This window comes from Brachionichthys hirsutus, chromosome 5 (genome assembly GCF_040956055.1).
Source record: "Brachionichthys hirsutus isolate HB-005 chromosome 5, CSIRO-AGI_Bhir_v1, whole genome shotgun sequence".
NCBI lineage: Eukaryota > Metazoa > Chordata > Actinopteri > Lophiiformes > Brachionichthyidae > Brachionichthys > Brachionichthys hirsutus.
This window is the reverse complement of record NC_090901.1, coordinates 13,755,848-13,782,123: the sequence shown is the minus strand read 5'-3', so window position 1 is coordinate 13,782,123 and position 26,276 is coordinate 13,755,848. Positions and strand designations below refer to the sequence as shown.

Below are 26,276 nucleotides of genomic sequence, written 5' to 3'. Positions count from 1 at the left end.
CTGTCCTGCAGCATTTGTTTGAGACAGAAATGAGGGACGCTGTCCTGCAGCATCTGCTTGAGACAGAAATGAGGGACGCTGTCCTGCAGCATCTGTTTGGTATTTTGACCATATAAGTGTTTGGGAACTGCGTTAACTTGTGGAGAAAGGGTAGAATATGTCTCCTTTAAGTCAATCTAAGTTGGGAAAATCTAAATAGGAGTGAAATGTTGTTTCTCCGGTAAACAGAGGAGGAGGATGATGTGCAGTAACATTCATGAAGGTGGCGATGAAGACCTGCAGCTCTGTGAGTGTTCTTTGTCTTTGAACGCACACAATAAACAAGCAGCAGATTCACCTGTGCAGGTGAGAGGCTGTAAACCTTAATGGCAGGTCGGCCTGGCATGCCGGTGACGAACCACAGACGCATCTAATGAAGTCTCGTCCCAGACGGTAAAGGCGTGTCTTATCCTACGTCTTCAGGTTGTCATCTCCGGCGTGACTCGTGTGTTCATACGTAATAAACACAATGTCTTCCTCCAGTCATGTGGAGCCCTCCCATCAGGTGAGTAATAGTTCCTGTTGATGGGACATGGGGGACCACAAAGACGTTCAGTGTTATTCGAATCCTTGTGGCCTGACTCCCATCCCCCATACTTTACATTTATCTGTCCTTTATCCTTGTCCTTCCTCTTCCTCTTCTACATCCAGAAGTCCTCCATAGAAGCTACCTGTCACAGTAGACGTTTGCTTGGCTTCTGCCTTTAGTTCTTGCATCACTTTTTATTGAATATTTATGACATCCTCTTCCTTACGAGTCAGGTTCTATTTTTTCAGTTGTAGTTTTAATGCCCATTTTAGCTCTCCCCAGAAATGCCTTGGTTTTCAATGGGTGTCCTGCCAGCCTTTTCCACCTTGCTGTCACTGCCCTTGTGGGTCCCACAATGTGTCCCGCTTTACTCCCAATGTGGAACCTGGCTCTTGAGCGTCATACTGTCAGCACAGATGATGCGATGGCATAGAGCTCGTCAACTCATCTACCAACTGGACTGATTTGCATCCATAGCGGAGTCTCGGTCTATTTGACACGGCCTCTTTAAGTTAGTTTAGCAGGGGAGACGGGGAAAGAGCTGGTTATCAACAGTGTCATCGGTGGAACTACTGCAGAAATGCTGCGAAGCCTTCAGCAGGAACGCAACAAATGGGTTTTGCTTGTAGAGCAGTCGCTCGTTCTCTCTCCTAATCCTAATAAATGACCGGCCAGAGCGAGAGACTGAGATTCAGATGTGGAAACTCTGGTGGGTTTTATTTAGGATGACTTCACTCGGGGCTCGTGAGTTCCACATATGTTGATGACCATATTGAAGACGGTGCTTCCTCTTTAACTCAGAAGTGAATGATTATCTGTTGGGTTTTCTTTTTTTCATCTGGAGGTACAAAGGTCTCAAAATAATGGCACATTTCAAAAGTGCTTTTCTGCATTAGCAAGTAGATGCTGTAACATCGGACTGGTTCAACGTAGCACATAAGTTGTCCCTTTTTCAGACTGTTGGATCACTTTTCTTGACCTAGAAATAAAGTTTCTAAAAAAGATCTTTCTGACAGGCATTCAACAAGTGGGGCTTTAACTTTGAAGACTTGGCCATGGCCTAAAGCACTGCCAGGAGATGAACTGAATTGTCCCTTTTGGATAACAGCACCAATGACAGTCCATGTCTCTGACCTCTTGTGTGAAGGAGGAGGCTATTCTCGCCAGTTAATTACATTTCTTCATGCCATATTTTGGCATCACAGAAGGAAAGCAGGGGCGTAAGTTTGCAGCAAAGCACTGCATTCCTTTTAGGTGAGCTTGTGTCGAAGTCCTCGCTGCTTGCTGAGACTGAAATGGAACTGAGCATCGTTAATGAGCTCTGTTGGCATTTTCTGCTATGTCAAAGGAAGATTTTTGCGCTCTACAGCAGCGATTATCAGTGTTTCAATGCAGTGCAGGACTTTGGCACGCCATTGACAGAGCATTTGCTGCATAGAACATACGGCTGAAGCCCAAGCTCTGATCACATTGTCTTGTCCCATCTTTTTAAGAGTGATCCCTTCTGTAGACGTGAAGCTCAAGGAAGAATGTGAATTGTTAAGAGTGAAGGAAAAGACTTAATTATGCAACGTGTCTGCAATGTGCTCCTGCCTGAGAGGACCGTCTTCCCCAGATCGATGCATCTTCAGATACATCCATCTACCATGTTGCACTGCATTATTAGCAGCCACGATGACACTGGCTGCCTTTATCTCCTTGCGCTTTTCTTGAATTTTTAAATTAAGCCACTTTTTCTGATACTAAGGCCGTGCATATAATTGTCTAAGAAAGACAACACAACTTGGTTAACAACTTAGCATATTGATCTGATTGTGTGTTTGTGTGTTTTAAATGTACTGCTTGTATAAAGTTTGTTCCAGTGCATTCTATGCTATGGGAGATGTGTTGGTTCAAAAAGCTCTTATCACGCTCTTTTCATTCGGTCAATCAGAAAGACAAAGCCATGTCCTTCTGCATACTGGTCTTCTATACTGTTTTATGTCTGGTATTTGGTACATTTTTACGTTTTATTGGAGACTGACCAGCCATTAGACTCCTGACCCATCCACCACATTGGCAAAAGGCAGAGTTCTTTCCTCTGATTCATATCTATGGATTCCGTCCTGCATGATGTCAAAAGTTGAAGTAGCTTAATTTGTCAATTCCTTCCCATGTCAGACATACAAGGACGTTTCCCACAGTCCTACGGTGAAACAGATAAGGTGCATAGGCCCACATTTCTGGTACTAAAAAAATAAAATAAACATAAAACCACACGACAGAGGACAATTTATGCAGCAGTAATAAAGTAAAATGAAATAGTACAGTAAATTAGACAAGTGAAAGTCTCTCATTCAATTCAATTCACTTTTATTTATATAGCTCCAGATCACAACAGAAAGTTATCTCAAGGCAATTTACAGGTGTAGCAGGGAAAGACAGAACCCTGCTACACCTGTAAACTTGACCCACAAGAGCAAGAACTTTGGAGACGGAGGCAAGAAAAAACTTCCCTTTAACAGGCATGTCTGGTTATGTTGATGATTTATGTACGAAGGACTTTCAACAGAAACAAGACCGCAAGGGCTTTTTTTAAATGCTCCTCTTAGACAGGATGTTTGACTGTACTTGTACTGTAATACATGCTACTGTGTGACTGTACTTGTACTGTAATACATGCTACGGTGTGACTGTACTTGTACTGTAATGCATGTTACTGTGTGACTGTACTTGTACTGTAATACATGCTACTGTGTGACTGTACTTGTACTCTAACATTATATCTAATAAATATATCCATCATCATCAGCCGTCGGGGAAACTGATCCGTCTCTCTTAGAAGTCAGACCCGATGGAGTAAATCTGCTCCACCTCATTCATTCTCACCAGGCCTGGATCAGGTGACTGTTGTAGTGACTATCTCCTGCCACTCCTCCTTGTTCTTCATCCCTCTCTTGCCTCACCCATCCGCCTTCCCCCGTGTATTTATCTGTAATGTTTTGGCTCCCTCAGCACCACTCATGCTTGTTCCCTCCCTCTCTCCTCAGATAGTGCTGGGGCTCTTCCTCTCACCCCGCCCCTCCTCATTCATACCCCAGACTCTGTATCGACTACGTTTGTCATGTGGCTCTCTCCTCCGTCCGCCTCACTAACCGCTGATTGGACACACGCCGCTGCCGCTCCGTGAGTAGCCCGCCGGGCTGTTTGTTCTTCTCCTCCCTCCTCTTGGCTGTTCTTCAAGCTTCAACAACTGTTGCTTTCCTCCCGAGCATGGTGGAAGCTAGCGGAGCATACTGACGGGCTCAGACGCAGATCTATGGACGGGATGATCAGTCAAGACTTTAGACTCCCACACAGGAAAGGTCGTAGGAAGGGATGAAGTGTAGTCAAGGAAGAAGGTGGGGAAAGCGCTCAGTTCAACTGTATGAGTCCTTAAGCCAGAAAATAGAATCAGCTGCAGGGACTGGAAGTGGAATAGAATGAGCAAGTAATAAGGCAGACTATACATCAGCGTTCTCTCAGCAGTACATGGAGTACAGGCAAGTTAATGCAACTTGTGTTTAAGCTGTGACTTTTTCCGCTGTGTGTTCATTGGAGAATGCCACCCGTCCCCCTCTCTATTCGGCTCTAATACACAATGCACACAGCTGTTTGTTAGCTAGTGCTTTCTATTGAAGTTAATTCCTTTGGGTCTTTTGGCTCGGCTAAAAAGAACCGGCTCTTTTGGCTTCTGGCTCCTCAGATTTGTTTTGTATATTGTGTAAAATTAGCTACTAATGTAAAACATACACTACATGTTTTTGGTGGTGGGAGGGAAGCCGGAGAACCCAGAGAGAACCCACGCAGACGTGGGGAGAACATGCAAACTCCTCACAGCAAGGCCACAAGTCGGATTCGAACCTCATTGCCCTTTGCACTTTCCCCACCTTACTTTACTATGTCGACATCGCCTGAGAGCACTTCTGTGCGGTTAAGTAGACTGCATAGCTTCCGGTGTTCTGTAGATCTGTGAAGATTTGTGATAAATTCATCAGAGTGGTGTGATCCAGTATCTAAAAGTTCCTGTCGGGTGTAGGACGTGTAGGTGTAGGACGAAAATGCCTGAGATGAGCAGGAAAATAACTGTAAAGTTACAAATCTGGAAGAGACTCCTTGCCTAACAATGTGCTTGCGCCACCATCTTTCTTTAAGCAATCAAATCAACGTTGTGAATTAATCAAAGTAAAAATTACGTCAGAAATATTCTTTAGCTTACACTGTTCTCTTCTGTTTTTAGATGCTGTTTCCTCAACATTTGAAGCTTGAATCGTGGACATAATTGGTGTACTGCGATTAGTACCTGTGACCCCTATAGCTCATGGAGGGCTTTTCTGTCCACTGACCCAGAAGGCTGCCTTACTGGACCAGCAGACATGTCCGCCTGCAGCACCTTCACCGAACACGTGTGGAAACCAGGCGAGTGCAAGAACTGCTTTAAACCTAAAAGTCTGCACTGTCTGGCTCAGAGCAGTGGAAGGAAGCCACCCTCTGAGCCAATGCGTCCAACAAGTCAACAACAAAATCCACCGCCTGCGGGAGCCAGCGCCAACCCAAATCTGGCCAACACCTCCCAGAGGGGTGGTAGCGGGTCCGCCTGCTCGGGGCACTTCCGTCCACCGGTGGCCAAGAAGCCAACCATTGCTGTTAAGCCCACTATGATGTTGCCCTGCCCCTCAACAGGACTGGATTCAGATGGCAACCAACAACGACCACCAAATGTCATAGAACAGGGCAAAACATCAGCATTCATGGTCTGGAATCGCAATGGACTGAACCGTAAAATGCCCAATGGGCTCAGAAGTATAAATGATGGAGATGATGACGGTGAGGAGATTGAAGGTTATGGCCCAATTAGCCCAAGAACCCCTAGTGGAAATAACAACAGTGGATTAACAGATATCTTAAAAGAGATTGCAGGCTTAGGCCCTGGCCTTAGCCCTATACCTCTCTCGGGTTCCAAGGACCTTTTTTGGGGACGAATCAATAGTTCGTACCAACGGTCCTTAGAAAGAGGCTGTCCAGCTTCAAGCTGTTTGGCCATGGGAAGCCATAATGGTGGTGGTAGTGGAACCGCTCTTAAAAGGGTATCACTTAGTCATAGCAATGAGATCATTAGCACAGAGGGTGGTCGATTTAGCTACCCAGAGTTTTCCAGTGAAGGCAAAGATGATGAGGAAGATGAAGAGTATGATACTGAAAGAGAAGATGACAACGAACACGAGAGTTGGGATGAAAGTGATGAAGAGTTACTAGCAATGGAGATACGTATGCGAGGCCAACCACGATTTGCAAATTTCCGTGCAGCCACGTTATCTCCAGTGCCCTTTGCTGCAGGGAAGAAATGGAATACTGTGCCGCTTCGCAACCGCTCACTACAGCGTATTTGTGCAGTAGACTATGATGATAGCTATGATGAGATTCTGAATGGATACCCGCCCATGGGCTCCAATGGAGCTTTACTTCCCTATGGGCATCATGATATGCAAGGCAGTGGTTTCCTATCAAATTCAGAGTCTGTCACTTCTCCAGAATCATTGTCATCCCTACCAGAGGATTCTCAAACAACGACCAGTAGTGGGAGCAGTGGCCCTCGAAATGACCTAAAATCGCCCACATCTTCTCAGGCCCCTGTCCCCTGCATTTCTCCAAAAAAGGAGGCAATCCAAAGAGCATTGAGTCCAGCAAAGGTGACTGAAACACACAAGGCTGTACTGGCCATTAGATTAGAAGATCAGGATGGCAGAGAAGGCATGCCAATGCCCCAGGCTCTTCCAGGTGAACCAGTCACAATTAGTTTTAGTCCCACAGAGGAGCAGGCCAAACCATACCGTGTAGTGAATTTGGAAAAATCTCTCATCTGTAGGCCTTACACCATTGTGGATGTATCTGCTTCTATGGTCAATAAAGATGAACAGATTCCAGAGTTGACTCCAAAGCCAAAAAAAATGTCAACTCCGTCAGGCCCTACGGCATTCTTTAGTTCCCCAATGAGTCAGCCCCGCTATCCTGCTTCTCCTGTGTCTTCAATGTCTCCTGTGATGCAAGTATCACCAACATCTGTAGTCATGTCAGGTACCTCCCCAAATAAATCAGGGAGCATATGCTACCAAGAAGTGTGGATATCAAGCACAAGTCCTCGACAAAAAAATCCCAAAGTGGATCTTGGAGTTGGGGATAATTCTGGCCCCTCAATCTCTAATCAGCTCTGCAGTCACAAGTCAGCTCCCACGTCTCCCATTGCTGGCCTATCTTCTTCCCAAACTGTACCAGTGAAATCCCCCAACTTGTCAGAGATCAAATTTAACAGTTTCAATAATGCAGGCATGCCACCTTTTCCTATTATCATTCGAGATGAGCCAGCCTATGCCCGCGGCTCCAAGAAGGCTGTTAAGGTACCTATTGTCATCAATCCAAGTGCATATGACAACCTGGCTGTGTACAAGAGCTTCTTGGGACTCAGTGGGGAATTGCCACAGCCAAAAGGCTTAAGTAGTAGAGTAGCTAGTCATACTTATGAAGAGATTGGGTCCTCTGAGAGTGTCCAGTCCTCGTCAACAGAGAAGACTTTCTCTGGTAAAGGCACAATAGAGAAAGTGTCTTTTGAGGAGCAAAAAGCTCCATCTGAAACCTTGTCAAAAGTACCAAAAATACAACCTAAAACCACTACAGATTGTAGCACTGTGATTAACTCTGCAGTTGGGGCCCTCTCTCCCACTACAACGAATTCACCTGCCAGTCTTGCCATTGCCGCACACCCTCTTAAAACCAGCGCCACTGCAAATGCTGTTACCTTCACTTGCAAGACAAGTGGAGATGCTGCTTCCAGTAGAGATGATAATACAGATGGAACTTTGTCTTTGTCTTCAGGGACAGTAATAAGGCAGAAGGAGGAGGCGCGAGCTGTGCTTTTACAGATTGTTGCCTCCATCCACCTGCCCCAGTATCCTCCAGAGTTACCGTCATCAAAATCTAAAACCCTTAATTCTGAGGAGCTTTATGCCCTTCCACCTGATGCCACAAAAGAGACCCTCACTCGACCCACATCTCTCTTTTCCACAACTGATGGCTGTCTTTCTCAGCCCAAGAAAGACACTCCAACAAAAGTTTTGTGTAAATCCCAGAGTGCCTCTGCTGCTATCCCACTCTCTAGTACTCAATCAGAGCCTAATCCACCATTCCCCCCTCCAAGGTCTACGTCTTCCCCCTACCACGCTTCCAACATCCTACAGAGACATTTTAGCAACTGGACCAAGAGTTCTGCCTCCAGTTCACCTGTACGGCCCAGTGAGGGCAAAGAAAATCCAGGCGCAGAGGGGAAACTTAGTTCAACAGATGGCTCCAAACCGAAACGCTGGATTTCCTTTAAGAGCTTTTTTCGTCGCAGGAAAGATGAGGATGAGCAGAGGGAGAGAGTGAAGAGGGAGAAGGACAAACTGCTTGGGCTTGATGGAACTGTTATTCACATGCTTCCACCACCGCCTGTCCAGCAACATCAATGGTTTACCGAGTCCAAACCGGAAGGTCCCACTCAGAAGCCAACCATCATCTTCACCTACAAACCAGAAAATTGCGGTGTAACTGGTCACAGTGAAGAAGTAGACAAGAGCAGAGAAAACACACTACTGACACTAGATGAAAGCAAAGAGCCCAGATCTTTGAGTCCAGGACAAATGGCGCTTTCACAAACCACTGAATGTGATCTCATCAGTCAGGACTACAGGTATGTATCCAAGCTTTATTCACCAACAGTCTGTTTTTGTCACTTAGACCAAAGCAATTCAAAGATGTCATTTTGCATGAGAAAATATTGATGAGCATTTTTCGCAATCTTTTGAAATTCTGAAGACTTACACATTCATTGTGAGTATTATGCTGAGTCCTTATTACCAGTTATTTGCTGTGAATGGTGTAGCTAAAGTTGCGCTGCTATTGAAGTCATGTAGGAAGATTTACACAGTGAATTTTGAAATACCCTTATGTTAACTCATTCAGTATCAGCTGTTTTCGCTCATCTATCTCATCTATGACCTATTTTTCAAGACCCACAGCATATTGTGGACTATGACGATGCAAATGCGACCAAATGAAAGCGTAAAGTCTCTTTCATCAGGAAAAAATTGTGTTCCTAGCATTTTTCGTTCTAGAGATATTGGACGTTGAAAAGAGGCGGAATTAACCAAAATCACCAGTTTTAAACAAAAACCTGAGAAAACTAGCTTTTTGTACATGGAAATATCTCAAGCTGATCGCTGGCTTTGATGCTAATATTTTTGATTTAGTAACACTTTAAACATCTCAACAGTTGTTTACTTCTAGAACACAATAACAACAACACTGAAAAGGAGCTTTTGATGTTGTAATAACACATTTATTTACAAACAATATATCAAACTTCACAACGGCTGCTCCTCGGTGATCCAGACTGCAATCGCTCGTCTGGCGAATCCGGGTCAGGCTCACAGGAGATCACCGGCTGCTCTATGCCCCCCCTGGACCGTATCGCCGGCTCTCGCTACCTCAGCAGAGCTACAAACATCGTCGGAGACCCCTCCCCCGCTGGACACACCTTGTTCAACCTGTTGCCCTCAGGACGGTGCTACAGGTTGCACAAGAGCAGGACTAACAGACTCAGGGACAGTTTTTTCATCAGCGCTCTGAAAAACAACCAGCACTAAACAATATAACTACTTACCATGTGCAATTTGTAATGTGAAGGTAAAACAATGTGTATTAAGTAATAATAATTACTTATAATTAAGTGCAATACCGCCGCCTCCCAGACCTCATGTACAATTACTAAATGCAAAGAACTGGACAATCTCTCTGCATGCACTGTTTATTGCTTTAAATTCATGTTGTTGTTTTTTCTACTATTATTTGTATTTTATATAGAAGCACCAAACGGAGCAGCACTCCTAATCTCATTGTATATCCCACTATGCAATGACAATAAAGGTTTTCTATTCTACTACATCCATATCCGAACCAGCCCGACCCGTCAGCTGACCCGTGAGTTGCGGTGTATGGGGATTCTGTAGCCATTTAGCCCGACTCTCACTGCTCGGCCCGGGTTGATCATCGGGTGTCGGTCTTTTTCGTTGGCCCTCGACTCTTCAGCTCTGCGATTTCACCGTCATCATTATCCTTGTTTTTAATAACCGAAACAGTTGTTTTCTTCTTAGTACCGTGACATACTCTCCAGTGTTAGCTGCTTAAAATACTCCGATCGCTCCTGCGGCACCATTATCCCTCCTCTACGTCCTTCCTGTTTCTTCCTTCCATTACATAGTAGTAGGCAGTTATCACCCACTCAAAAACAGCAATACTGCCCCCAACAGGTGTGTAGGTCCTCATTACAGTATAGGAGAGGTCTGATATTCACTGGAAGACCTGCACAAGACCGTCCCCTTAATCTGCTGCTCCCCCACAGTGCTAGAGTTGCTTCTCTCCCATCATAGAGATCCCTCACCATGGATTCAAGAGGTGTTCGATTAGCATTTGGCCTGTCTGCTTGCTCTCTTGCCCTTTCCTTCACATCCTACGTGGTCTATTCTGTGACTTTATCCATTACCTGAACGGCAGGCTCTTTGCTCTGCAGGTTCTTCCTTCAGTAGAACTTTGCTCACGTCTTTGCTGACGCTGCGGTTCAGACTGATAAGTCATTGTTGCTAACAGATCGCTGCCATACTAAACAATAGCAGTGAGCTCGGTGCTGCAACCATTTGGCGTCACACCCAGCGACGTAAACAACATTGGCGACCTCCAAACAAAATGGATTTTATATCTTATAAGAAATAATTATATATTTTTGTCCATGTATTTTTAGACTGATTTGTAAAAACGGTCAGGGATCACTTTAAATATAAAATTGAAAACATTTGAATTGCTCCATGTGTTTGGTTCAACTTCTTCCTCTAAAGCTATAGTATTATTTCATATATTCCTGCAGTCATTGAAAGGGTTTTAACTCTGCAGATTGGCAGATGGAGGGTTAACCACAGAGGTTTTTTTTTTTTTTTTTTATGGAAGTAGTTTTATTGGCTAATATGGGCATGCTCCTCAAACACACACCTTACCAGAGACAGGTCAGGACATTCAAAGGAGGAGAGACGGAAGAAAGACAAGGGGAGAACTTTGCAGCGGTAGATTCATTTTTTTCTTCTTCTTACATCCAACCAGGGATTATTGCTCATTTTGCAATGTGAATCCAGGTTTGTCTTGTGTTCGAGGTTTCCAGATGGGAAGCTGTGTGAGCCAGTACAGTGGGTAAGACTAGAAACTCTTTTCCTTCACCTCTGTGAACCCACGGGGCCATCCAGGGCGTATTGATTTAGAAGTTGGGGTTTTAGTTCTCTCATCAGAAAAATGAGAATCTGTGAAGAGCACAGGGGCAACTTCCTGCCGCCTGAACAAGTCGGGTCCTGACACCGATTCATGTAGCAGCCATAAAGGTATTTACTGTGTGGACAGCCTCTCAAGGAGTGGGTGTTGTGTTCATACAGGGTGTGTTCTGAGGGGACTGTTTTTATCAGTCCTTTTGTTAGATAAAGAACTTTGTGTCCGGTTAGTTAAAACCAAGAATTGGATCTATTCATTGAAGCAGAAAAGGAAAGACAGATTTGTATCTACTGTTTCTTGCTGAATTATAATTGTCGCACCGCCATCCTGCCAGAGTTTGATTACTTTTTTCTGTTTGTCTAACAGCCTTTCATTTAAACTAAAACTACTATCTACTGCTAACGAGTTCGCCAGGCCAACGCAGATGGTGTTGATCAGCTGTTTGAAGGAGACGCAGTGGGTTTACTCGGACGATGTGTCCCAGGGTTGAGACACACACCACAGACACAAACAGCTGGGTGGTTTTCGTTGGCTTTCTGTTCACATTGTTAAAATTATGTAATAAAACTGTTCATCATAGTTTTTCATTTTATTTTGATTTAGTTTTGTTTATTTTAGAAACAAATATTTCAAGTACTTATTGACTTAATGTTCTGTTAAAGACGAGGACATTTTCTTGAAGGGTTGTTTGTTTGTGTTGTTGAGATTGATTAAATACAAAATACATAATGGGTTCCCATGAAGAGTCAGGGAAGGTTCAGTTCTGCTTTGGATCCAGATCAAGGGGCATAAACCTTGATTATTACAAGATAGTTTTATTTTTTTTAATCTTCACTATCCTAACATTACAACATGTTCTCAGAAATCTCCCAAACTTTACCAATCTGTTGGGGTGGGGTATTCAGCAACTTTCCATTTTTCATCCTTCATTGTGGAACGACCGATGTGCTTCCTTCAACACCACACAAGTCCCTAAAATGGTGATCCAGACAAATGTATTTTTACGGAACAATAATTATATCAAACCAGGAGCCTTTAGTACTTCATTTCACATTCTTTACGGCTGTAAATAGCTGGCAGCCTGATAGCGATGGAAGAATTTGAACTCATTTTCCAAGTGTCGTAATTTCTAACCCTCAGGCCTCGATGCGGAGTCGTACACGATCTCAGCCATCTCTTAAATCACACACAACCCTAACCCTAAACCTGCTTTGGTTAACATGTGAATCATTCGTCTCATTGGCAGCATTATTGGCGTCAAAGGAAATGACACATCCGTATCCAGACGATCCAAATATTACCGCCCGCCCAGGACAGCACCCGTGGCCATGAAACCAACTCTGTGAACTGTTATGTCACCTTTCTTTGTTTTGCCCTTATCTTAAGTAATGAATAAAAAAAAGTTGAGATAATTCAAACTCAAAACTCAAAACAATATGCGGTCACAGTGGCGTCTTTTGAAATAACATTTACAAAAATGGTGACACTATTGAGCCACCAAAGCCGTCCTGCTTTGATTGAGAACATTACCACAGACGCAGTGTTTCCATTGATGCTAGCAATGGAGAAGGTCAGGAAAGGTCAGAAGGAGCTGCATTGTGTCTTTGTATCTAGAGAAAGCCTATGACAGGGTGCCCAGAGAGGAACTGTGGTACTGCATGAGGAAGTCTGGAGTAGCAGAGAAGTATGTCAGATTAGTTCAGGACATGTATGACAGTCAGACAGTAGGAGTAACAGGGGAGTTTAGTGTAGAGATGGGATGCACCAGGGATCAGCTCTGAGCCCCTTTTTGTTTGCCATGGTGATGGATAGACTAACAGATGAGGTGAGACAGGAAGCTCCTTGAAATAGGATGTTTGCAGATGACATTGTGATCTGCGGTGAGAACAGGTAGAGGAGAATCTAGAGAAGTGGAGGTCTGCTCTAGGAATAGACATAAAGAAGGTAGGGGACTTCAGGTACCTCGGGTCAATAGTGCAGAGTGATGGAGAGAATGTGGAAAGGAGGTGAAGAATCGTGTGCAGGCAGGCTGGAACGGGTGGAGGAAAGTATCAGGTGTGCTCTGTGATAGGAGAGTGTCAGTGAGGATGAAAGGAAAGGTCTACAAGACAGTGGTGAGGACAGCCATGATGGACGGCTTAGAGACTCTGAGGAAAAGACAGGAGGCGGAGCTAGAAGTGGAGGAGATGAAGATGCTGAGGTTCTCCTTGGGAGTGACCAGGTTGGATAGGATTAGAAATGAGACAATAAGAGGGACAGTGAAGGTTAGACATTTTGGAGACACGGTCAGAGAGACCAGACTTTGATAGTTTGGACATGTCCAGAGGAGAGACAGGGACTCTATCGGTAGAAGGATGCTGAGGATGGAACTGCCAGGGAACAGGGCTAGAGGTCGACCCAGGAGAAGATACATGGACGTAGTGAGGGAGGACATGAGAGTGGCTGTTGTTGGGGAGGACGATGCAAAGGACAGGGTGAAGTGGAGAACATTTATTTGCTGTGGCGACCCCTCAGGGGACAAGAAGAAAGAGAGATCTGCTTCCTCACTCTGAACGGCAGCTTCACAATAAAGTCATAAAACCCAACAGATAAAGCAGCTGCTCTGTTAATATGTCCCTCAGTAGAGGAAGTATAGCTGGACGGTTTGTCTTTTGTCTTTTGTGGTTTACAGTAAAATATTAAGAAATACTTATGTTTATCCTTCAAGTAGTAATTCTGTATTTCTTTCATCTGAAAGTGAATGAGCACTCTGAGATAATGTGAATTAATGAAATGATAATGCCGTCTTTTTGTTCCATTTAGCTTTTATTCTTTTTATTGACGCTGGCTTCTTCTGCACTCTCTGAATGTATTATTTTCAATTTGTCTCTTGTACGTCTTTAAAATTAAATACGGTAATATGTCCAACAATATTGAACATCATAGCTATTGATCGATCTTTGACAGAATGAGATGACATTTATTTCAAATGTTTAAACAAATGAAATCACAGCCAGTTACCGTCCTAGAAGTGTGCTTAAAACACAGCCCGACGTTCTCTCCCTCAGGCAGCATGTGTGGAGTTTTGTGTAATTCTTCAGTGCCCCCCCCCCTCTGACAGCTGTTCTGGAGGCAGAGGCAGAAACCCCCCGGAATCAGATTAAACATTTATTTTGTTCACATCCTCTGATGTTAGCGGCTTTGTCCTGATATCATCATCATCAGTGATGAACGATCACAAAGCAGTGGGGAAATATTATCTTAGGTTTCAAGTGAAGGACAGAAAGCTCATTCCATTCCAACATTCCCATCCCTCTGTGTGTCGTCTGCAGTCAGGTACCAGCTACTGCAAGCAATACCAGGGGCCGGCTGCTGCCTGGGGCCGCCTCCGTCTCTGCCAGAGTGAATCAGGGTCTGCTGCTTGGGGAGGGCGACGGCTCCTACCAGGTTGCCTCCCAGGCGTCAGCCATCGAGGGCAGCCTCAGAGATCCAGAGGAGGACGGGAGCCAATCCCAGCATTCCCACTCCACTGCCTCCAGCCAGTGCAGTGCCACATACAGCAATCTGGGTGAGGATGCTGTACACTCATTTTCTTTTGATCATCTCATCATAGTTTTGACAGTAGACTCTAAATGCTTTTAATTCATGCTCTGGCTGATTTTCAGCTCGATTTTATGTCATAATTTATAGAATGAGTTTTTATTCCTACTTTGAATATTTCTCATAAATATGTGATGGGATGCAAATGAGCTTCTGATGTTGCGTCACAAACACTCGGAGCAGAGAGGAACGGTTTGAAACGTCGACACCTCTGTGGACGTTTGGTTCTGCATCCTCCGAAGAGTAATGACGGTCAGATTTGGTCTTCAGTGGCATAAGAATGTGAAATGATTTTATTTCCCTCCTCCATCGGCACGTCTCCGTATGTGGCAGGTCTTAATTTATTTCCTTGTCAGAGCTAAATCTCTGCAAATCTTGTCGCCCGCAGGCTGCAGCGGAAAGTAACTGGAAATATATTTTTTCACTCCGAGAACTAGAAGTGGAGTAAATTCTCTGATTCTGTTGCTCTGATCAGCCATGCAGAATATACGGCGTGTGAATCCCGGATAAAAAAGCTAACATTTGCTCTATCCTTAGTACACCTTCCTCCCTCGTCATCGTCGTCTCCTGCTGTTGCTAGGTGACAATCAGGGCTAATCACATTACAGGGTCAGACAGCGCTTCTGTTATTAACGTCATAAACTATTTGTCTTCATTTCATGTGTGAGACTAATTGTTGTCCCGCCTCTGCTCTAAATCCTCTCAACTGTCTGGTGATGATGATGATGCCTTGAAGTCCGGTTTGAATCAGACTCCTCTTCCTCCATTTGTTCTAAACAGAATTGAATATTTGTTTTTGTTTTTAACAGCTGAAAAGCAAGTGGGAATAAATCTTTGAGCAGAAGTAAAGAGAGGAACTCATAAATCAGACGGTTCTTATTCTTATTGGCTGATCGTTAAGCAACGATACAAAACAAAACAAAAAGTCATTTTGAAATATATATATATGAAAAAGCAGAAAGCTTTATTCCTGTCATTGTTAATGAATGTTGGCCCCTACACACAACAACAACGGAATAACGTTTACACCCGAGTGCAAGGGGCCCCTCGAAACACTCACACTCATCATCATCATCACCATATGTATCGGGGCCCCGTAGCATGCGGAGAGGGACGAAGGTGAAGGCACCGCCGTGACAGTGGCAGTGCTCTGGGGGTAGCCAGCCCCCCGCCCACACTCCGGGCTGGTGGCCCGGGACTAGAAACGGTGACCTTCCATTTCCCAACCACTGAGCCAAAAAACAAGCTACTGGAGAATCAGCAGGAGGCGTCTGTAAATGTTTTCCAGGCACATTAACCGCCATTAAGGCACAATGTTGCAGTATTCTTCATGAATATATTGATTCATACCAATAACAGCCGTTGAGCCATAATCTAAACCAGAATATTTAATCCGGCCCGCCCAATTTGTCCGAATTATATCATTAAATTAAATGTTATTATAATTAAACCTCATTCATTTGACCTTTTCCCTGTAATTTATACAATGAGCCTTGCATATTCATGCTTTGCTACCTGTAAAAGGCCAAATCCTTTCATCTAATGACTTTTACATGTCATTTATATTAGTCCATATAAACACTCCCTCCATCTGTTCCTGGCCCGGCCCCTCTTTAGAACCCATTGTGGCCCGCGAGTCAAAACGTTTGCCCAACCCTGATCGAAACAGTCAATACAATTCTTGAGATTTATCAGTAGAGGGCAGCACTGATTCGTTCAGGTGAGGAATCAGGTAAATTGGAGGAGGCTGTGCTTCACTTTGGTTTTGGAGCAGTTGAGAAGTCCAAAGGAGTCGATGCGTCAGGGTGACGCCGGTGTGCAGCGTTCAGAGACGCGATTGGTAGAACGATTTTCACCTCCTTGTTTGTCCGTCCGTCTCTTAGCAAAGTAACTCAAAACATTCTGGACGGATCGTGATGAAATGTTCATGAAATCTTACCGCCGAGTTTCATCTGGATCTGACCCAGAATGGAGTCAGTGAAAAATATTACATTTTTACATTCAGAGATTCAAAACTCAGTAAAAAATACACAGCGACTCGGATTCACTTTGACTTTCCACGGTTGTGTACAAAGATATAAAGTGTTGGTGATGATCCAGATCGCCATGTGGACGGTGTAAATCTAATCATGAGGGGAGTGAGCTGCTCGGCGGAGGTCTGCGCTCTCTGAGGGCTTTTCTAGTTTCTTTATTTAATGTAGATGTTAATTCAAGAGTATCTGTTCTATGTTTAATCTATTTAGTTTTGCCAGTATGTGCCATATCAAATGTGTCGATTTGAGTGATTTAATCTGATTAACTTTAAATGATTATCACAGTGCACCAACGTGTGTTTACTGTTTGATTAGTAGAAAATTTAAAGTTAATGAGGAGAATGCATGCGAGTATTAGAACCAGTGGGGGGGTGGAAGCTACACTAAGATACATCACTACGACATCTTCTGTTGTTCTTCTACCAAAGCTGAATATTAGGAATATTCAAACTATAAAATGAAAAGTCGTGAAGAGCAGATTTACCTTCAAGGCATTTTCAAGTTTAGGCAGACCATCAAACAAACTACTTTCATCCGGCTGCTCTTATTCTCAACCCTCCCGTGATTCCGGGTAAAGATGAAGGTGATGAAATGATTTTGCCTCGCAGTGGAGGCTCGTTATTTGGTGACATCATCTCTGCTCTCTGGATCAGAACGCTCCTGCAGACTCTCGTTCCAGATCTATTTCGGGTCCTGCTTGTGACTTGTTGACAGTCGTTTCATCATTAGCCATTATAAACCCTGGTGGCGGCGTGAGGACGAGAACGTGAAAAGCGAAGAGTCACGGGTGGCAGCTGTGAAACACGGGACAGGAAGTCGCTGCGATGGAGTGATGTATGAAAGTACAAAAATAGGTGTGTGTGTGTTTTACCGGGTGTGTGCCGTGTGGATCTGTGTAATGCGAATGCGTTAAACGCTTTCGAGCCTGCTTTTCTTTGTGAGATTGCAGCTCCCGGCTCAGTTTAATGAGGGTGAGCGTCCTTCAGGATTAACTCCACAGTCGCTGAGTGGGAACTTTCCACTGCAGAAGGGCTCCCTGCCTGTGACTGTGCTAACATTGTGCGCTACATACAGTGCGTTCGGTATTGTAATCAGAGCCACGGCGGGGGGGGGGGGGGGGGGGGGGGGCGTTTGTCCTGTCAGTCACTGAATCTCTGGTATTGGTGGGAACGTCAAAACCTCTGAGTCTCAGGGATGAAGCAAAGGAAACATTCCAGCCTCGCTCAGCGACGTTCACTTGGAAACTTGAGGAATGAGTGGAATTGAGGTAGGCTTGTTTCTCTCTCTTCATCCCTCCATCTCTCTCATCTCACTCTTTCCTCTTGTTCTGCTGCCTCTGCTCTCACTTCATCAACCCGCCTCGGTTCGTTTCATCACATCACCGTGGCTGAAATCACGGCTGCGGTCGCTTCCTCTCCTTCAGGAGAGACGCTGCGCCTCAATGTTTGGCTTTTTAAATACAGTGTGAAAGAGATGCTGTCTTCCTATTTTACATTTAAAGTCCGCTTAAAGAAATATCATCTGAACGAGAATCCAACCGTCTGCTTGTTTCTAAAGGCTGCTGAATGGTTTCCACTGATTCATTCTGAATTAGCATGAATAGTGTTTCGGGTTCTTTTTAGAGACGCGGACGAGGCTTTCACTTTTCAGACACACTGAAGTTTAATAACACGTTTCACATTCATCTCTTAAACTAGTTTGTTAATAGTGCAGAAAATTACGAGGCGTGATTTTCAAAATCTGATCCTATTGAGACTAATAAGATCACAGCATTTTTAAGTTATTTATTTTTAAAGGCCTTATAAGTTACAAAATACAGACCAAATGAAGTCAATGGGTGTCCATTACACGAGGACAAATATATTCCAAGACGGCTTCCGGGGCGTCCTGGAGAAACGTGAGGGTTTCTTTTCAGTGGGACTGGAGTGCGTTCTCGGTATGTACGTAATCCATACGTCACAGGTGTGCACGGTGTTCCTGTCTACATGCGCCTGCTGTGTTGCATGTAGATGGACCCAGATGGACAGGCCTGGACGTGCACATGGCTGCTTTACCTTTCTCGTTGCATTATGCTTGAGTTGTTGAGGCGGCGTTTATCTTTTAAACACGCCACGCTTTCTTCTGTGTTGTGTTTAGAAACCGCCGTCGCAGATTCAGTCGGTCTTCTGTCTGCAGGGCGACGGGATGGACGGTAGTTTCTGAGGACGGATTACTGCCGATTGGGAGAGGAGCACATTAAATAGACCCGTTCCAGCTGGGATTACCGAGACACATTAACTTTATCTGCTGACTGCTGTTTCTTAAGACTTCTGCTTTCCTAAGACGGCGGCGTGACGCACATGTGAGGAGTGACTCATAACGTCGAGCAGGGATGTGCTATTAGTGGCATCTATTTTGTCCGAGGTTTCCCAGAGGAAAGACGTCTGATTGCTTTCAGCCTCTCTTAATCCACCAGGAATAGGGTTTTACTGCGTCTTTGACCTTCTTCGTCCACTCACAAAAAACAACCAGACTGCTTCCTTCCCATCGTGCAGCACAGCCAAGTTTCTTGGTTCTGCTTCTGTGGTCCTCGACCTCTGCGAGCAGCGAGGATCTCTGATCAACCTCCCACCGGCATCCCAGAAAATCAGGTCACTTCAAGCCACTGATGAATATGTTCACTCCGCTGCCTCTGTAAGGCTGCCTGCAGATTGAGTCGGGCAGCTGGAGGGACAGCTTGTTCCCAGATGTAATGCCTTCTGGCGTGAATTGGCCTCCGGGGCCGCTGCCAGACGAGTGGGCGACTGAAAATGCCACGTGGGTGAAATACCGGCGACGGAAGAGCGCAGCGCAGTTTGTTTTTTATGTGTCATTTTTTAACCCTTACGTCCTGGATTAGTTTCCATTCTTGACTTTTTTTAAATGAATTTTGCCATTTCTCCCCAAATTTGGAAGACGCATGAATCCATTACATTTTGGAGGCGGGGACATTGGCCTTCGGGGAGATAAGTACTCCAACTTGTACCCTCCCAGTTTGGCCATTCCTTGCCATGTTTTGTGTCAAGCTTCGTGGTCTCGTCTCACATTTGTATGATTCAGTTTCATTCATGATTTGGCAATCTTCTTTTCCTCCAGGTCAATCCAGAGCCAACATGATCCCACTGAAGCAGCCGCGGAATCTCAAAGCGTCCAATGACACCCTGGCCTCACTTGACCTGGACACCCTCCCTGAGCAGCCAGTCATTACAGCCACGCCGCCACCGCTACCTAAGAAGGTCGTTCCTCGCTCCCTCACTGAACCCAGCCTCGGAGGCAAAGAGTCGTCCCAGGAAGTGTTGAGGCCTCATGCTGAGGCTAAACCCGGGGGCACCAACCTCAGCGTGGCCAACCCTCTCTACGACCTGGACTCCACGTGGGAGACGGCGAGTCAGAGTTCCTCTCACAGCTCAGAGCCTCATCGCACCAATAACCACGAGAGCGGTGACTCCCTGGAGAGGCCACTTGTAGCCAAGGGCCAGTCCACTAGCAGCGCACCCTCCCTGGTCCCTCAACCCCCGGCCAGTGCCACCACTGGCAGAGAACGGAGGGTCTACCCGAACACAGAGTCTCTTGCCGGACGGAGTCAGGCCACGGGTCGTGCTGCTGCTGGAGGCGGGGCCTCCAAACCCCTAAGACCTGCTCTTTACAGGGGGTTGGACAGCTGGGACGAGGTGGTGGGAAGGATCCGTGGCCTCCACACAGACACGCTGAGGAAGCTGGCAGCAAAATGCGAGGACCGTTTCATGGCCGGTCAGAAGGATCACTTGAGATTTGGCACCGATAGCTGGTCCCACTTCAAGCTGACCACTGGGAAACCCTGCTGTGAGGCGGGGGATGCCGTCTACTACACCGCCTCTTACGCCAAGGACCCGCTGGTCAACTACGCCATCAAGGTGAGCCTTTCATTGGCCTCATCGCTCATTTACTGAGTTCAAATGTATGTTTGTATAAAATGTTGTGACAAACTGCAAAAAAAGACTTTGACTAATCAGACATCTTTGCAGTGTGTTTTTATCATCCTTGTGTTTTAGCACTCCTCCTTCCTCATCTAGGTTGGAGGAAGTTGCTCCGGGGGCGCCCTACGCCCTCTCCGCATGCTACGGGGCCCCTATGCATATATTTGCATGATGGGTGTGTGTGTGTGGTTGTGTCAAGGGGCCCTTGTACTCGGGTGTAAATGGCATTTCATGGTTTTACAGTGTAACAATGACAATAAAAACGAATCTTAAATCTTAATCTTTAAACTTGGAGCCTTCAGGTCACGGCCTTGTGCACTAAAACCTGTCTGTGCATACATGGGGGTTTTATCTGTAGTTTTAATCATGTGAGGAAAGCTTGTGTTACTGTGTGTGTGTGTGTGTGTGTGTGTTGGGAGAGTTGTGAAGCTAAATACAAATCACATACAGATGAAGTTCACAGGATATGAAACTTTCCTCTTCAAAAGCGTGGTCTTCATTTTAACGGGAGGCTCAAGAGAAAGTTTTTATGACACTCATCCATAAATAAGGCGACCAGTAGCAGAAGAGGAGAACCAGAAACCAATGACACTAATTAAACTACCCCAACATTTAATGCGCCGTAGTGTCACCAGATTTACTGCAGCCATCAACTATTGAAAACTATTTAAATATCAAACTAAGTATTGTAGTATGATCAGCAGCAGCCAGGTGATGGCTGCAGTAAATCTGGTGACACTACAGGGCATAAAAGTGAAGTTATTGAATATCTGTGTCGTGTCTCTCTTTGCTGTTGCAGCGGTTTTGCAATTTGCAGACGGTCCCTTGACACTCGTCTGACAGTCGGCTGCACGTAGACGCCGATGTTACATCTGCAGCTTGGAAGACGGCTGCTTTTGATCAAACTGAGCTTGTAGCACATCGATGGGAAAGAGGCGTCACTTTTACAACGCATCACCAATGACTTATTGATGCAGGAAGTACGAATCTGTGAACATCTTCCCAACTTTACCGAACTATATCGACAATCATCATAGCATGACAGAGTGGCAAATAAATCTGAACTCATGATTTCAAGAATAATTTCATAAAATAGTATACCAGTAGCAAAACACTTCCGGGTTCATAAAGATATCATACAGGGGTATCTGAACATACTGAACACAGGGGTGTCTGAACACAGGGGCGTTTGGCGTTTATTCCTTTATATATCCTTGAGGCTGAATAGTTTGTTCCCCGTGTCTGTAAAGGTCTCCGAGGCTGACAAAGAACTATTTCTTCTCATGATCTATTGCAGGGGGGGGCAACCTTTTTTATGACGTGTGCCACTTTACAATATATGCAAGCCCAAAGTGCCAACCCTTTATTCTTTAATAAAATCACTTGTAAATTATCTGCGTTTTGCAGTATTTAAACATGTTCACTTAACTACCAAGTTGGACGCACAGATTGAACCGGTATTGACCGTATTTAGGCGTTTTGGTGTCAATGCGGTGGCTGTGGCCTGGTTGGAAGGGTTGCCTTGCATGGCAGCAGTCGCCCGCGGTGAGCGTGTGAATTTGGGGACCCAAGGACCATTTACAATTTCAACAGGAAACATCGTCTCCATTAAATATTGGAAAAGCCTCGATTGTGATGTTTCATAGCTTGAAATCAAACCGCCTCTTCCTCCCTTCCAGATCTGTCGGAGCAAGCTGAAGGAGACCCAGCAGCAGTTCTTCCACAGTCTGGCGGTGAGGCAAAGTCTGGCTGTGAACTTCAACATCCAGCAGGACTGTGGACACTTCCTGGCTGATGTTCCCACTCGTCTGCTGCCCTGGGAAGATGAGGAGGAGGAGGGGGAGGAGGAAGGAGAGCACAAAGAGGAAGATGGAAACAGGCGGAAGGAAAAAGAAATCAAGACGATCGATTCCAAAACTGCAAATGGCAAGTTAAATGAACCCCCCCTGGCCGGCCACATGAGCACCTCTGGCCACTTGAAGAGCCGAGTGGTGGTCATCACGCGGGAGGTGCCGTTCCAGACAGTGGCGGACTTCGTTCGGGAAGGCGTGGCGCGGCACGCCCACCAGCCGGAGCTGTACGAGCGCCAGGTGTGTCTCCTGCTGCTGCAGCTGTGCGCCGGCTTGGAGCACATGAAGCCGTATCACGTGACCCACTGCGACCTGCGACTGGAAAACCTGCTGCTGGTCCACTGCCAACCTGGCAACCCCTGGAACCTGGACATCCTTGAGCCCAACAACAACGGCAACAGCGGCGACTCTGGTGCGACCTCCGCCAGCGCCGCCGCCGCCAACGCCACCTGCCCCGCCCGCCTCATCATCAGCAACTTCTCCCAAGCCAAGCAGAAGAGCACTCTCATGGCGGCTGACCCCGCTCTGCTGTGCGACCGGTCGCGTCTGGCGCCTGAAATCGTCACGGCGACTCAGTACCGCAAGTGCGACGAATTCCAGACTGGGATTCTCATCTACGAGATGCTGCACCGCCCCAACCCCTTCGAGGAGACGCCCAAGCTGAAGGAGCGCGAGTACACCTGGGTGGACCTGCCGCCACTTCCTGTCCAGTCGCTCTATTCGCGGGGGCTGCAGCAGCTGGCCAGGCTGCTTCTCACCGTCAACCCCTCGGAAAGGATCGCCATGTCCGACGCCCGCGCCTGCCTGCAGTGCCTGCTCTGGGGGCCTCGGGAGGATTTGTTCCAGGCGCTGGGCTGCAGTCCCATGTCCGAGGCTACCGCCACGCAACGCGAGGCCACCCTCCAAAATTGGCTGGACCTGAAGCGGACGCTGATGATGATAAAGTTTGCAGAGCGTTCGATGGACGCGACTCGCGGCGTCAGCCTTGAGGACTGGGTCTGCTGCCAGTACCTGGCGTTCGCCAGCGTTGACACCCTGATCCGGGTCGTCCACATCCTGCAGCAGCCTCAGCCGGTTCCTCAGAGCCACCAAGCAAACGCCCTCCACCTGTCTCAGCCACTCTGACTTCCCATCTCGGCTGTTGCTATGGCAACAGATTTCCACCGCGTTGGCCACGGAGCTCTTCTTAAACAGCTGGTTGTGCAGCGTCAGCCCTCAGAGTGAGAGGCTTCCTGTCAGACCGGCATGAAATCATTTAGCCTTTCATCTCATGGTAGCAATGAGATGAAAGGCCTTGTTTCCCCGATAAAGTTCAGCAGGCCGGAGTGATGATTATCGTTTGCATGACTCGTTTATCCAAAAGTTGTTTTAGCTTCTGTGAAATGGAGGAAATTGAAAAGCGGTGAAACCTTAAAAGCATTAAAAATTACAAAGACAAATTAAGGGAAAACCAACTTTCCTGCGGTCGATGGATTTTGTCATGTTTGAAATGAGATCCAGTTACTGAGAGATTTTAGTTTTTATTATTGTATCACATTTTAGGAAGGTAGTCAAACGCAGTCTGCATCCCATCTCACCCTCCGGGGGGGGGGGGGGGGGTGTATAGGATAGGTCCATTCTGCCTATGCTTTCATACCGTTTAATGTTAAACCAGCACGGAACCGCCCCTAAGGTCGGTTTGGGTTTTTGTACCTTTGTTCTGCAACTTTTAATGGCAAGCAGTCTTTTACTTTTTAGTTTTGTGGCACATAAAGTGATTTCACTCAAGTTTAGAGACAAGAATCAAGAAACACGCAAGTAAAAAGTTCCGTCTGAACGGGGACGTTTCAGGGACTGCCAGAAGTTCTTTGTCCGTTCTGTTGTTTTTGCCCCCCCCTCATGGTTCTCCCTTAGGGAGAACTTTTGCACATTCAGTACGAACCACTTCCCATTGACACAGAACTTGTCCTTGAAGTGAAGCGCCGCCACTGAAAGCTGCTTCCATTCCTCCCGCACTGTTCCTTTATTCTTTGCTGTCCAGCAGCCAACAAAATGGCGGCTCCATCACCTATACTCGTTACAGATGGTGAGAACGGCATGCGTTATTGATGGAGTCGAGATGAACACAACTTAAAAGTTCAGCTCTTTCCTACTGCCCCCCCCCCCCCCCAACTGACTGAAGGTCGAGAGAAAAAGGTCCGTCCAGAAAAGGATTGTCGCGCTTCACCCCAAATCAGCGTAGCATTGTTCTAAATGAAGCAGATGGGGGGGCTGGTTTAAAGAACTAAACTTCAGCTTGCTTGGTTGATCTTGCGCTAGCATCGCTGCCTTCCAGTAGGCGTCGTCACTTTGCTTTGAAGCTCCAGGAATGTCCTGAGCTCAGAGGAACCAGACATCCCTTCAGCTTCGGCTCCAGCAGACGGCTGAATTTTCACTTGGGTGGGATGACCAAGGACCATGGGGGGGGCTCCGTGCGCTTCTAGGCTAGCGCCTTGATGCACAACGGCACGGACGGCTCTTTAAAAGCCTTTCAAAAGTTTACTCTAAAAGTTTGTCTTTTTAAGTCGGAAACCTGCAGCTTTGTCGGCAGTGTAAAAATATACTTTTGGGATCAGGATCCGGGAATGGTTTTACTACGGCGGGACGAGACGGGACAGTCCACGGGGAGACGATGAATCGTTGTGAGTTTATTGCTGGGTACTGAGGAATGTCTGGACAGCACTGGCGGCTGTCCTTGTCTAGAGATTTGAGCCTTTATAATGTGTGTGTATATAGTATATTTGTATAACCTATATCTATTTTAATCCACATTATTTTGTCAAGTATGGAGCACCTCTTTATTTTTGTCTCAATGTCATTTATTCATTTTCAAAGATTTACATGATTTTCTCGCCTGTTTTGGGGGGAATAAAAGTTTTGTGTACAGTTAGTCCTAAAACAAATAACAGATCTGTTCATCTTCCAGCCACATGATGAGGAGCGCTCATGTACAGAAATGTGTACAGTAGTATTTGCCCTCAGAGTTATCTGCTAGGAGATGAACCACTTTAAAGAGGCTGAAGGGTGACTTTCATTAAAAGCTGACGTTCATCACTGGGTCTGGTTCATTTTCTCTTTGCTTCGTGCACAAAAACAACGTTGATTGCTGTGGCGACCCCTCATGGGACAAGCTGAAAGTGCAGTAGTCGTAGTAGTAGTATAGTGCTAGTGTTTCCTGCTCTGAGTTCATTGGGTCGTATCCGGAGCGACGGTCCAGCAGGTTTATTACCTGCATCCTGAGTAATAACTTAATCAACGTTATCAAGGTCAATCTGGAGGTCAGGGGTCAAGGGGAGACCCGCAGCTGTAGGGGGGGGGGGGGGGGCTTTTATATATTTTTATATTTGTTTGCTTATGCAATTAAACGAATGACCCCGTTAACTTTTTGTGTGGGTCCAGCATAAGTATGTAAGTATAAGTACGTAAAGTTTATTTATAGCACCTTTCACAGATGGAATAAATCACAAGGGGCTTAATAAAAGAACAATAAACCACAAAGACAATAAAATATAAATAAAAACAGTGAAAATTACAATCACCGAAGGTCTAAATTAAAATAACAAGAATGTCATAAAACAACCCCTAAATCTGCCAGAGTTAAAATAGCGCCTCCGTGAGGCTGGATCAGGCGTTCCGCTTCATGCTCTACTGAAACCTAGAAGTAATTTATAAAGTATCTAAATGGAATGTCATCACGAAGAGTTTTTTTTTTTTTTATATATAACTATCTTAAGTCTCTGTAATTTTAAGTTTTCTTTTGGGGGGGGTGGGGGTGGGGGTTGAAAATGTTTTTATATTTTACCCCCCATGCGTCCGTTGCATAACAACAGGTCCAGCGCGCGTGTGCGGCTCTTCTTCCGTGGACCACGGGGGGGGGGGGGGGGGTGAGCTGGGT

At 45.8% G+C, this 26,276-nt stretch overlaps 1 protein-coding gene and 1 long non-coding RNA gene across 3 annotated transcripts; one reads left to right on the top strand and one right to left on the bottom strand.

The window, feature by feature from the left end:
- Positions 1 to 4,962: 4,962 nt before the first annotated feature.
- On the top strand, positions 4,963 to 25,435 carry peak1 (pseudopodium-enriched atypical kinase 1). Of its 2 annotated transcripts, XM_068739064.1 has the most exons (4): positions 4,963 to 8,309; positions 14,239 to 14,474; positions 19,654 to 20,450; positions 22,193 to 25,435. In XM_068739064.1, exons 1-4 carry the CDS (start codon positions 4,963 to 4,965, stop codon positions 23,486 to 23,488), a joined length of 5,676 nt encoding a protein of 1,891 aa, XP_068595165.1. In that variant the 3' UTR covers positions 23,489 to 25,435. The 2 variants fall into 2 exon arrangements, with proteins under 2 accessions (XP_068595165.1, XP_068595166.1); XM_068739065.1 differs by lacking the exons at positions 4,963 to 8,309; positions 14,239 to 14,474 and adding an exon at positions 17,670 to 17,806.
- On the bottom strand, positions 18,310 to 19,266 carry LOC137893956 (uncharacterized). The gene is made up of 2 exons (XR_011105467.1): positions 18,879 to 19,266; positions 18,310 to 18,751 (listed from the first exon to the last, which is right to left on the bottom strand). It is a non-coding gene; the product is annotated as an uncharacterized lncRNA (long non-coding RNA).
- Positions 25,436 to 26,276: the final 841 nt, after the last annotated feature.

Coding starts and splice junctions, on each gene's coding strand:
- peak1 (XM_068739064.1), top strand. CDS start 4,963: ATGTCCGCCTGCAGCACCTTCACCGAACACGTGTGGAAACCAGGCGAG. Junction 8,310..14,238: donor CTCATCAGTCAGGACTACAG/GTATGTATCCAA, acceptor TGTCGTCTGCAG/TCAGGTACCAGCTACTGCAA. Junction 20,451..22,192: donor TGGTCAACTACGCCATCAAG/GTGAGCCTTTCA, acceptor CCTCCCTTCCAG/ATCTGTCGGAGCAAGCTGAA.